Source organism: Oncorhynchus kisutch, linkage group LG14, assembly GCF_002021735.2.
Source record: "Oncorhynchus kisutch isolate 150728-3 linkage group LG14, Okis_V2, whole genome shotgun sequence".
NCBI lineage: Eukaryota > Metazoa > Chordata > Actinopteri > Salmoniformes > Salmonidae > Oncorhynchus > Oncorhynchus kisutch.
In genome coordinates this window covers 70,868,212-70,882,073 of record NC_034187.2, presented here as the reverse complement: position 1 = coordinate 70,882,073, position 13,862 = coordinate 70,868,212, and the positions used below count along the sequence as shown (strand labels likewise).

Genomic DNA, 13,862 nt, shown 5'->3' with positions numbered 1-13,862 from the left:
TTTTGCCTTGCGTGCTATGAATATGTGACTGAAATGTAACTTTTTACTACTTTAATACACATATAAGTGAATTGGTCCAAATACTTTTGATCGCCAAAAATTGGGCGACTATGTACTTTCTAAACAGTTCACCCGATATGAATAAAAAATGTCCCTTAAAACAAAGCTGACAGTCTCCACTTTAAACTCATTTTCATTGTATCATTTCAAACCCAAAGTGATGGAGTACAGAGCCAAAAAAACAAAAAATGTGCCACTGTCTCAATACTTTTGGAGCTCACTGTATGTAAGAATGTTGTTCATCGACTACAGCTCAGCCTTCAACCCCATAGAGCCCCCCCAAGCTCATCACTAAGCTCTGGACCCTGGGTCTGAACCCCGCCTTGTGCAACTGGGTCCTGGACTTCTTGATGGGTCGACCCCAGGTGGTGAAGGTGGGCAGCATGCCAATTGGTAAACTTGATGGCCACACACGTCTCCAACTCAATCATCAAGTTTGCCAACAACACAACAGTGGTAGGTCTGATGACCAACAACCACGACACAGCCTACAGGAAAGGAGGTGAGGGCCCTGGCTGAGTCATGCCAGGAAAATAACTTCTCCCTCAATTTTAACAAAACAAAGGAGCTGATCATGAACTTCAGGAGACAGCTGAGGGCGCATGCCCCCATCCACATTGACGGGGTCGCAGTGGAGAGGGTGAAAAGCTTCAAGATCCTCTGCGTGCAAATCACTGACAACCGGAAATGGTCCATCCACACAGACGGTGTGGTGAAGATGGTGCAACAGTGCCTATTCAACCTCAGGAGACTGAAAAAATGTGGCTTGGCCCCTCAGCCACCCGAGCCACGGCCTGTTCACTCTGCTACCATCTAGAAGGCGGAAACTGTACAGGTGCATCAACGCTGGGACTGCAAGACAGAAGCTGTTTCTCAATATTCAGGCCTTCAGACTGATAAATAGCCACCGCCAGGTGGCGTCTGCCCAGTACCATCTGTTGGTCACAGATACCTTAAATATAAAATGGGCCTCACAATAGGCCCCAGGATCTCGTCACAGTATTTCTGTGTATTGAAATTGACATTGATAAAATGCAATTGTGTTCGTTGTCCATAGTTTATGCCTGCCCATAACATAACCCCACGACCACCATGGGGCACTTTGTCCACAACGTTGACAACCGCAAACCGCTCGCCCACACGACACCATACACGTCGTCTACGGTTGTGAGGCCAGTTGGATGTACTTCCACATTCTCTAAAACAATGTTGGAGGCGGCTTATGGTAGAGAAATTAACATCTAATTATCTGGCAACAGCTCTGGTGGACATTCCTGCAGTCAGCATGCCAATTGCACGGCTCCCTCAACTAGAATAATCTGTGGCATTGTTGTGTGACAAAACTGCACATTTTAGAGTGGCCTTTTATTGTCCCCAGCCCAAGGTGCACCTGTGTAATGATCATGCGGTTTAATCAGCTTCTTGATATGCCACCCCTGTCAGGTCGATGGGTTATCTTGGCAATGGAGAAATGCCCACTAACGGATGCAAACAAATTTGTACACAACATTTGAGGTATACAGTGGGGCAAAAGTATTTAGTCAGCCACCAATTGTGCAAGTTCTCCCACTTAAAAAGATGAGAATGCCTGTAATTTCCATCATAGGTACACTTCAACTATGAAGACAAATCACATTGTATGATTTTTAATGAATTTATTTGCAAATTATGGTGGAAAATAAGTATTTGGTCACCTTCAAACAAGCAAGATTTCTGGCTCTCACAGACCTGTAACTTCTTCTTTAAGAGGCTCCTCTGTCCTCCACTCGTTACCTGTATTAATGGCACCTGTTTGAACTTGTTATTAATATAAACGACACCTGTCCACAACCTCAAACAGTCACACTCCAAACTCCACTATGGCCAAGGCCAAAGAGCTGTCAAAGGACACCAGAAACAAAATTGTAGACCTGCATCAGGCTGGGAAGACTGAATCTGCAATAGGTAAGCAGCTTGGTTTGAAGAAATCAACTGTGGGAGCAATTATTAGGAAATGGAAGACATACAAGACCACTGATAATCTCCCTCGATCTGGTGCTCCACGCAAGATCTCACCCCGTGGGATCAAAATGATCACAAGAATGGTGAGCAAAAATCCCAGAACCACACGGGGGGACCTAGTGAATGACCTGCAGAGAGCTGGGACCAAAGTAACAAAGCCTACCATAAGTAACACACTATGCCGCCAGGGACTCAAATCTGAACCCAATAAAATGAGATTTGATTTGAAAACAACAAATGGGAACATTAGATCACTTTACTCTCATGTGTTTATTTAGAGTGAAAATGACTGGCCAAACTTCATGGATTTATATGGTGCACTTTAAAAAGTAAAGGTTCCTTTAGGAGTTCTTCAAATTGAAAGTGTGGGGAACCCCTATAAATTCTTCGAAGAAGAACCACTTTTAATGGATCCTCAAACCTCTTGAAGAACCTTTTTGGGGTAAATTTTTGAACACCCGCACCCTCCACCATATTATGATTAATAATAATACACATAACAATAACACAATATTTTAGTTGTTAGTGTTTATTATGATTTTAATGGCAAAGCAGAATACAAAAATCGAAATAGGAGGTAAACTCCCAGCAGAGCCACAAGTCCAGTGGGTATATCCTCTGGCATGTTGATGTTAATGTGTTGATGTTCTCCGTATCCATAGCCAGAATGATTTTTCAGTGCATGGTGATCGAACAGGTTTCCTGTTATACTCATCAGAGGTGTAGGAATGGTCTGTGAATCTAAAAAAAAGATGTACAGATGATTAAGAACATGCACACGAGAGTATTTATACCCTGGTTCTTGTGGTAAATGTGAATGAAAAAACAGTTGATAATGGTTTTCATACACATGCCTTGTCCATAATGTAGAGGTCTATGGGATTTTCATTGAAGAGGTGAGGGAGGAGGATAATACAAGTGGTCTGCATAACACACCAATACCAATTGACATACCTTTGTATACCTCCGTCTGTATCTGCACCCAATACAGCTAGCCTTCAACATATTCTGATAGCATACATATTCTTACCTCTTTGTTGATTGATATCCAATGAATTGTGTACATTTCCTGTTTGAGAAAGATTTTCACAAATATTAAAAGATAGATGGTATCATCATAAAACAATATATATTTAGATCATACAAGGGACAAACCTGTCCTTAAATTGAGGAGATCTTAAAAATGTTCAGGTAAGTGCCTGCACCTGCTGTCCTAACTGTCCAAATATTTCAGTTGGGCAGTTAGGTTCCTGCAAGAACCCCTACCAACTAAGGAGGTTCCTCGATGAACCCCACCTCCTATGATGTTCTTGGAATAACCTTTTGGGGGCAATTTTCAATGCCAAGAACCATAAGTTTCTTCAAAGAACTTTGAGGATCTTAGAAGAACCCTTGTTGAACAGCACCAGCTGTTCTGGATGACTGTGTGATAACTCTCTCAGTAGCCGATGTGAGCAAGACCTTTAAACAGGTCAACTTTCACAAAGCTGTGGGGCCAGACTGATTACCAGGACGTATACTCAAAGCATGCACGGACCAACTGGCAAGTGTCTTTACTGACATGTTCAACCTCTCCCTGACCGAGTCTGTAATATCTACAGTGCCTTGCGAAAGTATTCGGCCCCCTTGAACTTTGCGACCTTTTGCCACATTTCAGGCTTCAAACATAAAGATATAAAACTGTATTTTTTTGTGAAGAATCAACAACAAGTGGGACACAATCATGAAGTGGAACGACATTTATTGCATATTTCAAACTTTTTTAACAAATCAAAAACTGAAAAATTGGGCGTGCAAAATTATTCAGCCCCCTTAAGTTAATACTTTGTAGTGCCACCTTTTGCTGCGATTACAGCTGTAAGTCGCTTGGGGTATGTCTCTATCAGTTTTGCACATCGAGAGACTGAAATGTTTTCCCATTCCTCCTTGCAAAACAGCTCGAGCTCAGTGAGGTTGGATGGAGAGCATTTGTGAACAGTAGTTTTCAGTTCTTTCCACAGATTCTCGATTGGATTCAGGTCTGGTCTTTGACTTGGCCATTCTAACACCTGGATATGTTTATTTTTGAACCATTCCATTGTAGATTTTGCTTTATGTTTTGGATCATTGTCTTGTTGGAAGACAAATCTCCGTCCCAGTCTCAGGTCTTTTGCAGACTCCATCAGGTTTTCTTCCAGAATGGTCCTGTATTTGGCTCCATCCATCTTCCCATCAATTTTAACCATCTTCCCTGTCCCTGCTGAAGAAAAGCAGGCCCAAACCATGATGCTGCCACCACCATGTTTGACAGTGGGGATGGTGTGTTCTGTGTTGCTTTTACGCCAAAAATAACGTTTTGCATTGTTGCCAAAAAGTTCAATTTTGGTTTCATCTGACCAGAGCACCTTCTTCCACATGTTTGGTGTGTCTCCCAGGTGGCTTGTGGCAAACTTTAAACGACACTTTTTTATGGATAGCTTTAAGAAATGGCTTTCTTCTTGCCACTCTTCCATAAAGGCCAGATTTGTGCAATATACGACTGATTGTTGTCCTATGGACAGAGTCTCCCACCTCAGCTGTAGATCTCTGCAGTTCATCCAGAGTGATCATGGGCCTCTTGGCTGTCTTCTCCTTGTATGAGCTGAAAGTTTAGAGGGTTTACAGTGCTCCTTGGGATATTTAAAGCTTGGGAAATCTTTTTGTATCCAAATCCGGCTTTAAACTTCTTCACAACAGTATCTCGGACCTGCCTGGTGTGTTCCTTGTTCTTCATGATGCTCTCTGCGCTTTTAACGGACCTCTGAGAGTATCACAGTGCAGGTGCATATATACGGAGACTTGATTACACACAGGTGGATTGTATTTATCATCATTAGTCATTTAGGTCAACATTGGATCATTCAGAGATCTTCACTGAACTTCTGGAGAGTTTGCTGCACTGAAAGTAAAGGGGCTGAATAATTTTGCACGCCCAATTTTTCAGTTTTTGATTTGTTAAAAATGTTTGAAATATCCAATAAATGTCGTTCCACTTCATGATTGTGTCCCACCTGTTGTTGATTCTTCACAAAAAAATACAGTTTTATATCTTTATGTTTGAAGCCTGAAATGTGGCAAAAGGTCACAAAGTTCAAGGGGGCCGAATACTTTCGCAAGGCACTGTACATGTTTCAAGCAGACCACCATAGTCCCTGTGCCCAAGAACGGGAAGATAACCTGCCTAAATGATTACCGCCTCGTAGCACTCACGTTGGTAGCCATGAAGTGCTTTGAAAGGCTGGTCATGGCTCATATCAATAGCATCGTCCCGGATACCCTAGACCCACTCCAATTCGCATACCACCCCAACAGATCCACAGATGACGCAATCTCAATCGCACTCCACACTGCCCTTTCCCACCTGGACAAAAAGAACACCTATGTGAGAATGCTGTTCATTGACTACAGCTCAGCGTTCACAAAACTCATCGCTAAGCTAAGGAGCCTAGGACTAAACGCCTACCTCTGCAACTGAATCCTGGACCTCCTGATGGGCCTCCCCCAGGTGGTAAGGGTAGGCAACAACACATCTGCCACGCTGATCCCTCAGGGGTGTGTACTTAGTCCCCTCCTGTACTCCCTGTTCACCCAACACCATCATTAAGTTTGTTGACGACACAACTGTGGTAGGCCCGATCACCGACAACGATGAGACAGCCTATAGGGAGGAGGTCAGAGAACTGGCAGTGTGTTGCCAGGACAACAACCTCTGCCTCAATGTGAGCAAGACAAAGGAGCTGATCGTGGACTACAGGATAAGGCGGGCTGAACAGGTCCCCATTAACATCGATGACTGTAGTGGAGCGGGTCAAGAGTTTCAAGTTCCTTGGTGTCCACATCAACACAATATCATGGTCCAAACACACCAAGACAGTCACAAAAGGGCAAGACAAAACCTTTTCACCCTTAGGAGACTGAAAAGATTTGGCATGGGTCTGACCGTAAGGCGCTACAGATGGTAGTGCGTATGGCCCAGTACATCACTGGGGCCAAGCTTCCTGCCATCCAGGACCAATATATTAGGTGGTGTCAGAGGAAAGGGCAAAAAATTGTCAACGACTCCAGTCAACCAAGTCATAGACTGTTTTCTCTGTTACCGCAAAACGCTCCTTAACCGCTTCTACCCCCAAGCCATAAGACTGCCAGACTATTTACATTGACCCCCCCTACAATGCATAGTCACTTCATCCCATACCTATCCCTACCTATGTACACATTACCTCAACTAACTTGTACCCCGCACACTGACTAGCCTCGTTTATTGTTATTTTATTGTGTTACTTTTTAGAATTGTTTACTTTAGTTGGCAAATATTCTCTTAACTCTTTAACTGCATTGTTGGTTAAGGGCTTGTAAGTAAGCATTTCACGGTACTTATTGTATCCAGAGCATGTGACAAATACAATTTGATTTGAACCCCAAATTTTTAGAGTGTGGGGGACCTGAGCCTTTATTCATTTTAATAAATTAATAAACTTTCAAGAATCTCTACACAAAATATAAAAAATGTATGGAACATTGGCACAAATATTTCCATTGCTTTGGAGTAAGGGGAGCAATTCTCCTCAATTTCACTCTCCTAATCTCAATTACATTGATTATCCTACATTGGGGATAAATGAAAGATTTAGTAGTGGAAGATGGTTGTACACTTCCCTGACCATGTTTATTTCTTCCTGCAAGTGAGAGACACTTTTGGTGGGTTCAGCATCATTTACTGAGATGAGAACTGAAGAATGAAGATGGGTGGGATTGACCGTTGTGGGCGGCTCTCTCTCCACTCTTATGAGCAGAGGCTCTGTCTGCTTTGCTATGATATGAGCGGCAGACCCGACCTAGTGTAGCCGAGTAGGCTACGTGCCATAAATAATATCAAGTCTGAACTGTCTCAACCGAGTCAGAGAAAATTGTATTTGGTGTCGGCTGTTAACCTCCAGTGATTCTCTTGGGAATAACAGACCAAGGCTGAATTATTCCGAGCAGGGAGCTAGCTGCGTAAGGTAGGCTAAAGCAGCACAGGGAGGGGCAAGAGAGCGGTAGAGACGGGCGCACAAACTAATTTGGCCACGTCTGTTCTCATAACCAGCGCTCTACAAGCTGAAAGCCGTTCTGCAAGAGATGTTTGGTCTGTCTTTGTCGTAGGGTTTACTCATAATTCCGAGGAGCGGTAAGAGGATTCGATGTACGTGGACCAGTGCCATACATTTAGATACATATATGGATCTGATGTGGATTGAATGTGTTTTTTACAACTGCAGTTTTAAACCGTCGGAGTGAACCGAGGTGCGTCTTTGCGCGGCTGGGGGGGTCTACCGTCGGTCAGTGTCTGTCAAACAGCGGCTCACTGGGGGCAGTCTTATTGGCTTTTTTATCGCACTGATTGAATTGGATTTTGAGGTTATAAAGTTTACCTGTATTAGTGTGTGTCAGTGTAATGCTCCACAATTCTTCAATATTGTAGACTAGGCTAATAATGATATAATTGAATCTGGAGCAGAACTAATATGGGCAATTGTAAACAATTCCTGAAATTGTTTTTTTTTATTGAACACGTATAGTATGTAGGTTGTAAAGCAAATACATTCTGTTCTCTGTGAAAATGTTCTCATAAATGTAATGTTTTTATTGTTATTTTGACCCTTAGAGAATCATTTCCAGCATATCTAATGTGGAAAATGAAAACAGTGATGGAAGGTGAATTTAATGCCTTTTTGTTGCTCATTTAATAAACAAACCATTATTTTATGTTGCACACCATATTGAATCATAATTTACATACAGGGCTGGCCCTAGCCTTTTGGAGGCCCTAAGCGAGATTTGGTTGCAGTCCCCCCCCACCCACCCACCTCATAGGCAAAACATTTTAGTGGCCCCCCTCTTGATGATGAGGAGAAGTTAAAGTTAATTTCCTTTTTACACATTTTGCCTTGGGGAGTAGAGAAAATGTTGTAAATTTAAAGCAAGCTTTCTGCAATTATACACATTTTGCCATTGGATGGAGAGACATTTGCGGTTTTTAAAGCTTATTTCCTGCAATTCTACAAATTTTGTCAAGACTTATGCCACCCCACTGGGCAAAACCTGGTTGAATCAATGCTGTTTCCATGTCATTTCAACAACAAAAAAGTCAATATGATGAATTTGAATCATCACGAAAAACTGATTGGATTTGCAAAAGGTCATCAATGTAAAGGAAGAGTCCTCCCCCCCCCCCCAACTTTTAACCTAAATTCAGTGACGTGATTTTTGTTGTTGAATTCACATTAGTTGACAACTCAACCAAATGTAAATAAAGAATAGACGTTGAACTGACTGATGTCTGTGCCCAGTGGGATGTTAATGATATCTGAGTGAGAGTGGCAAACAAAATAAATTTGTGCCCCTGGGGACATATCCTGCATGCCCGGTCAGTATTCGGCCATGATTACTACAAGTTTTTAGATGTCTGGCTAAAGTAATTTACCAATCTCAGAATTGTTAGCTGACATGGTTAATTGAGTGACTGTCAGTAGCTATGAAATATGTGCATTTTCCCACCCGTGGTGTGTTCCCACCAAACTGACTTGTTGCGGAACTCTACAGATAGTTGATAACAAACTGTTGCGTTAAATTACGAATGTGGTCTTGGCACGTGTGTTCTAGCCAACAGCTAGGCTACATGATGAGATTATTATGGATAAGGACAAGAATATCTTTTTTTGTCAAACGGCAGTCAAGCATTGCTCATCATGTCACCAGAATAAGATCACTCTACATTTATTGGAAAGGAGCGTCAAGCTCATCCCTGTGCCCTTTCAGCACCCTGGGGAGTTCCTCTGAATTAATTTAATCTGTAGCTCAACAAACTGCGTGGTTTCCCGTGTCTTCGCCAGAGGACCACACACCATATCATCGCGTGAGCCCAAGTTTACTTCGATATGATGGTTATTATTTGGTTATTATATCGCTATTTACACCTCCATTTCTCGCATAATACATTTTACAGACACAAAAGGATCCCACCATGTCAAATGATGATCTGTTGGATCGTCCTCCAAAAGTCTTCGCCTCACTGTGTGTGCAGATGCACTCACACCTGCCTGCTGCCATTCCTGAGCAAGCTCTATACTGGTGGTGCCCCGATCCCGCAGCTGAATCCACTTTAGGAGACGGTCCTGGCGCTTGCTGGACTTTCTTGGGTGCCCTGAAGTCTTCTTCACAACAATTGAACCGCTCTCTTTGAAGTTCTTGATGATCCGATAAATGGTTGATTTAGGTGCAATCTTACTGGCAGCAATATCATTGCCTGTGAAGCCCTTTTTGTGCAAAGCAATGAAGACTGCATGTGTTTCCTTCCAGGTAACCATGATTGACAGAGGAAGAACAATGATTCCAAGCACCACCCTCCTTTTTGAAGCTTCCAGTCTGTTCTTGGAACTCAATCAGCATGACAGAGTGATCTCCAGCCTTGTCCTCGTCAACACTCACACCTGTGTTAACGAGAGAATCACTGACATGTCAGCTCGTCCTTTTGTGGCAGGGCTAAAATGCAGTGGAAATATTTGGGGGGGATTCAGTTCATTTGCATGGCAAAGAGGGACTTTGCAATTAATTACAATTCATCTGATCACTCTTCATAACATTCTGGAGTATATTCAAATTGCCATCATACAAACTAAGGCAGCAGACTTTGTGAACATTCATATTTGTTTCATTTCTCAAAACTTTTGGCCATGGCTGTACAGTGCCTTGGGAAAATATTTTGACCCCTTTTTCCACATTTTGTTAGGTTACAGCCTTATTCTAAAATGTATTAAATGTACATTTTTCTGCGTCAATCTACACACAATACCCCATAATGACAAAGCAATGTATTCAGACCCTTTACTCAGTACTTTGTTGGAGCACCTTTACAGCAATTACAGCCTTGAGTCTTCTTGGGTATGACACTACAAGCTTGGCACTAGCGTCCATTCCTTTGTTCTGATGAGTCCAAATGTTAGATTATTAGTTCCAACCGCCGTGGGTTTGTGAGAAGCAGAGTAGGTGAACGGGTGATCTCCACACATGTGGTTCCCACTGTGAAGCATGGAGGAGGTGTGATGGTGCTGTGCTGCTGACATTGTTGGTGATTTATTTAGAATTCAAGGCACACTTAGCCAGCATGGCTACGCAGCATTCTGCAGCGATACGCCATCCCAACTGGTTTGCGCTTAGTGAGACTATCATTTGTTTTTCAACAGGACAATGACCCAACACACCTCCAGACTGTATATATCCAGCTATTCATCTATTTCTATCGCTCTCTCCTATCTATTTATCTATGAATTATTAAAATATATTTTTTAGGTTCGGGGGCCCCTTAGCGGCCCCCTGATGTCGCTTATGCTTGGAGCTGACCCTGTTTACATAGTGCCAGTCATGTGGGAGGGGAGAGACGAGAGGGAAATATCATTCATCTGTTCTCCAGTCAGCTCTTCCCGAGGATGCAGCCAGTGTTTCGTGTTTGTTTCTCAGATTTATCTTGCTTGTGGTTAACTCTCTCTTCTGTCTTTCTTTGCCTCCCCCCTTTCCTCCCTGTTGGCGCCGCACAGTTTTACACCCTTGGCGCTGTGCTTTTGATGGCGTTCTTGCAGAGGACTGGAGACTACTGCCACGCTCAACATCCCAGAGCATAGGCTGATCCAGGGGAGGATGCCCACTGCTCTGCCTTCTCCGCCTAATACCCTGCACTGATCCCTGGGTACCAACGCATCGAGGGCTCCCTGCCTCCCAGGACTCTCCACACCCTAGGTCTGTCACTATAAGACCCTCTCTCAGGAACCCTAATGGGATGATTGGACTAACTATTCCACGACTCTTCAGTGAAAGCCCAAGACCTCATCTAAACCAACCACAGTGACCCTCCCAAGGATCCACCAACCCGGGGACAGACTTGTATTTTTTATCGTCTTAAAGGAGGGACAGGACTGAGAACGTCTGCAGGAGTTTAGCCCACCAGCGACCGTGGCCACCGTGGACGACCAGTTTGTGGTCCCCTTGCGTCCCTGTCCGTGTTGCGTTCGCCCCCCCAGCTGGGTAAGGGTTGTCAACATGGCCCGTATGAACCGTCCGGCGCCGGCTGAGGTGTGCTACAAGAACATGCGGCTGCTCATCACGCACAACCCCACCAACTCCACCCTCAACAGCTTCATCGAGGTGAGGACCGTTCTATCCCCGCTCATTTAGACCTGCTAATATTATTTTTCTCATGATTCTCTCTCCATACATCCCTCTTTCTCTCTAGTTCTTTTCTCCCATTTCTCTTTCCCTCTCATCCTCCCTATATTTTTCCTCTCTTCATGTCGTTATTCTCTCTCTCCTTCCTTGTCTTTCTGTCTCTCTCCTTGTTTCCACTGACACATCTTCTTGACACTGCTCCAAGGACCTATCTTAAGAAAGGTGTTTCTATGACACTGAGAAAAAAGCACAGACTATAGAGAGGGTCTGATGATGACAACGGTGCGCTGGCTGCTCCCTCTTCAACAATGCCTCAGTTTCCATGGCGATGTGTCCCGCTGCCACGTCGGTCGCATGGCACGGGCAGTGAGAGGAGCGTGCCTCGCAGTCAGACAATAGCAGAACTAAGGCTGCCCTTCTCAGAACCACATGTGGGCTATCTTAAAGAATGCCATGGACAGGCAGACAGACAAACAAACAGTCAAACCGGCAGACAGACCGTCCCAGGCAGGCAGGCAGACCGTTCCAGGCAGGCAGGCAGACCGTCCCAGGCAGGCAGGCAGTCCGTCCCAGGCAGGCAGGCAGTCCGTCCCAGGCAGGCAGGCAGTCCGTCCCAGGCAGGCAGACCGTCCCAGGCAGGCAGGCAGACTGTCCCAGGCAGACACAGTCCCAGGCAACCAGGCAGACAGACACAGTCCCAGGCAGACAGACAGGACCCTTAAAGTAACTAAATCAGCCTGCTGTACTACTATGAGCATGGGTCCATGCACGTGTATAGGCTATATATTTGTACACTCATGTCCCCGCCCCCCAAAACACACACAAACACACACCCAGTGTTGAGTTATTTTTCAATGGAACTCCTTCCCTCCTTCCTCCACCGTAGGACCTTAAGAAGTACGGAGCCACGACGGTAGTGAGAGTGTGTGAGGTCACCTATGATAAGGCTCCATTGGAGAAGGATGGCATCACCGTGGTGGTGAGTACAGACCAGTGTCACGTCCCTCACACTTCATTGTGAAGTGGACACACAAACACACACGCACTGTGAAGAGAAGAGCAGGGTAGAGCGGAGTGTTTCGGTCTTGGACAGGACTTCCACTACTGATTCCAGGGGTTTCAGTTGGGTATGGTAGGGTATTGTCATTGGTTGCACTGATTGCGCTATTTGTCTACATAACCTGGTTAAAGCATTCATGACATTACCCTGAAGAAGACACAGTGAGGTGTTTTACCCAATAAATGGACTGGGAGTTTACACACATGGAGTGTGTGACTCTCTTTGTTTAATGGTAGGGTATGGTAGTTGCCATACCCTAGCTCAAAACCCCACATTTTAAGTAGTCACATTTTTTTTGGGGGGGGGGGTGGGAGGTTGAATTAATTCCAATCCCGATTTTAAAATTCAACTGCTGTTTACAGTATTAAATGGCTGACTTTAAGACCATGTCAGCCTGTGTACCTTTTTCTGTCACTTTTAGAAGGCAGGGAGCAGAGATGGGGCCATCTGCTTTGCTGGTCAGCTGTTTAGCTAGACCGCTCTGCCAATCGGGCTCCTGAGTGGTGCAGCGGTCTACAGCACTGCATCTCAGTGCAAGAGGTGTCACTGCAGTGACCCTGGTTCGAATCCAGGCTGCATCACATCCGGCCGTGATTGGGGGTCCCATAGTGTGGCGCACAATTGGCCCAGCATCGTCTGGGTCTGGCAGGGGTAGGCCGTCATTGTAAATAAGAATAGGTTCTTAAATGACTGGCCTAGTTAAATAAAGGCTAAATTATGCAGTGCGCCGATTGCTTTGAATATGATTTTGGCATTTAAACTCAACAATGCTTCAATATTCGCAGAATGTTTCCCTTCCCTGGCGAATAATGCAGACAGGCAAATGCAGAAATTAGCTGGTATTCATATCTGGATGCAACGCAATGAGACAGTGTTGGTGGGAAGCGCAGGAGAGCAGTTCCACAAGGATGGCTTCATATAGCCTATAGCAGGGGGTCAGCAACCTTTTTTCATGTGGAGTGCCAATTTACCATTTCTAAAGATCAGTGTGCCAGTTCTGATTTTCATATACACATTGTAGGCTACCTGACTGTGACCCAAAAAATGTGTAACCGCACACAAATGGAATAATGTTATAGCTGGCTACAATACGGAGGTGCTGTCCATTCAGTGCCATGCCACAGAGCTCCAGTATAGACGAGTTAGCTGAGAACGCCCTGAAAATGATGTGAACACTTCAATGGGGCAGAAGGCAGTGTGTTGTTGTGACTCTGGATGGCCAGATAGCTAGCAACAATGACAAGAAACTGCCATGTGAGGAATCGTAGGTGGCTCGTTTCAGTTAGTTTTATCTTGTTCTTGATACCATGTCTTGTTTTGAGGTGTTTTGACTGTCATCTCAATGCCAATATGGCAGAAACGTATGTATGGTAGTAGGGTTGCAAAGGGTCGGAAACGTTCCGGTAAATATCCAGACATTTTCCGGAAATTTTCCATGGGAAGTTAAGCCCGGGAATTTGGGGAATTCTGCCGAAATTCATCAAAAAAGTTAGTTTATAACAGTGAAACTTTTTTTTGTGGGATA

General features: G+C 44.3%; 1 protein-coding gene across 6 annotated transcripts in view; it reads left to right on the top strand.

Annotated features, from left to right (window-relative positions):
• Positions 1-13,862, top strand: part of LOC109903406 (protein tyrosine phosphatase type IVA 3) — a 61,665-nt gene that overhangs the window by 26,756 nt on the left and 21,047 nt on the right. For 2 of the 6 annotated variants that reach the window (XM_020500081.2, XM_020500085.2), the window contains 2 exons: positions 10,653-11,256; positions 12,164-12,256. In XM_020500081.2, coding sequence (XP_020355670.1) covers positions 11,152-11,256; positions 12,164-12,256 — 198 coding nt within the window. In that variant the 5' untranslated portion in view covers positions 10,653-11,151. Of the gene's footprint in view, positions 1-6,889; positions 7,262-10,652; positions 11,257-12,163; positions 12,257-13,862 lie in introns of those variants that run through there. The other 4 variants (XM_020500083.2, XM_020500082.2, XM_031788875.1 and 1 more) reach the window with 4 other exon arrangements.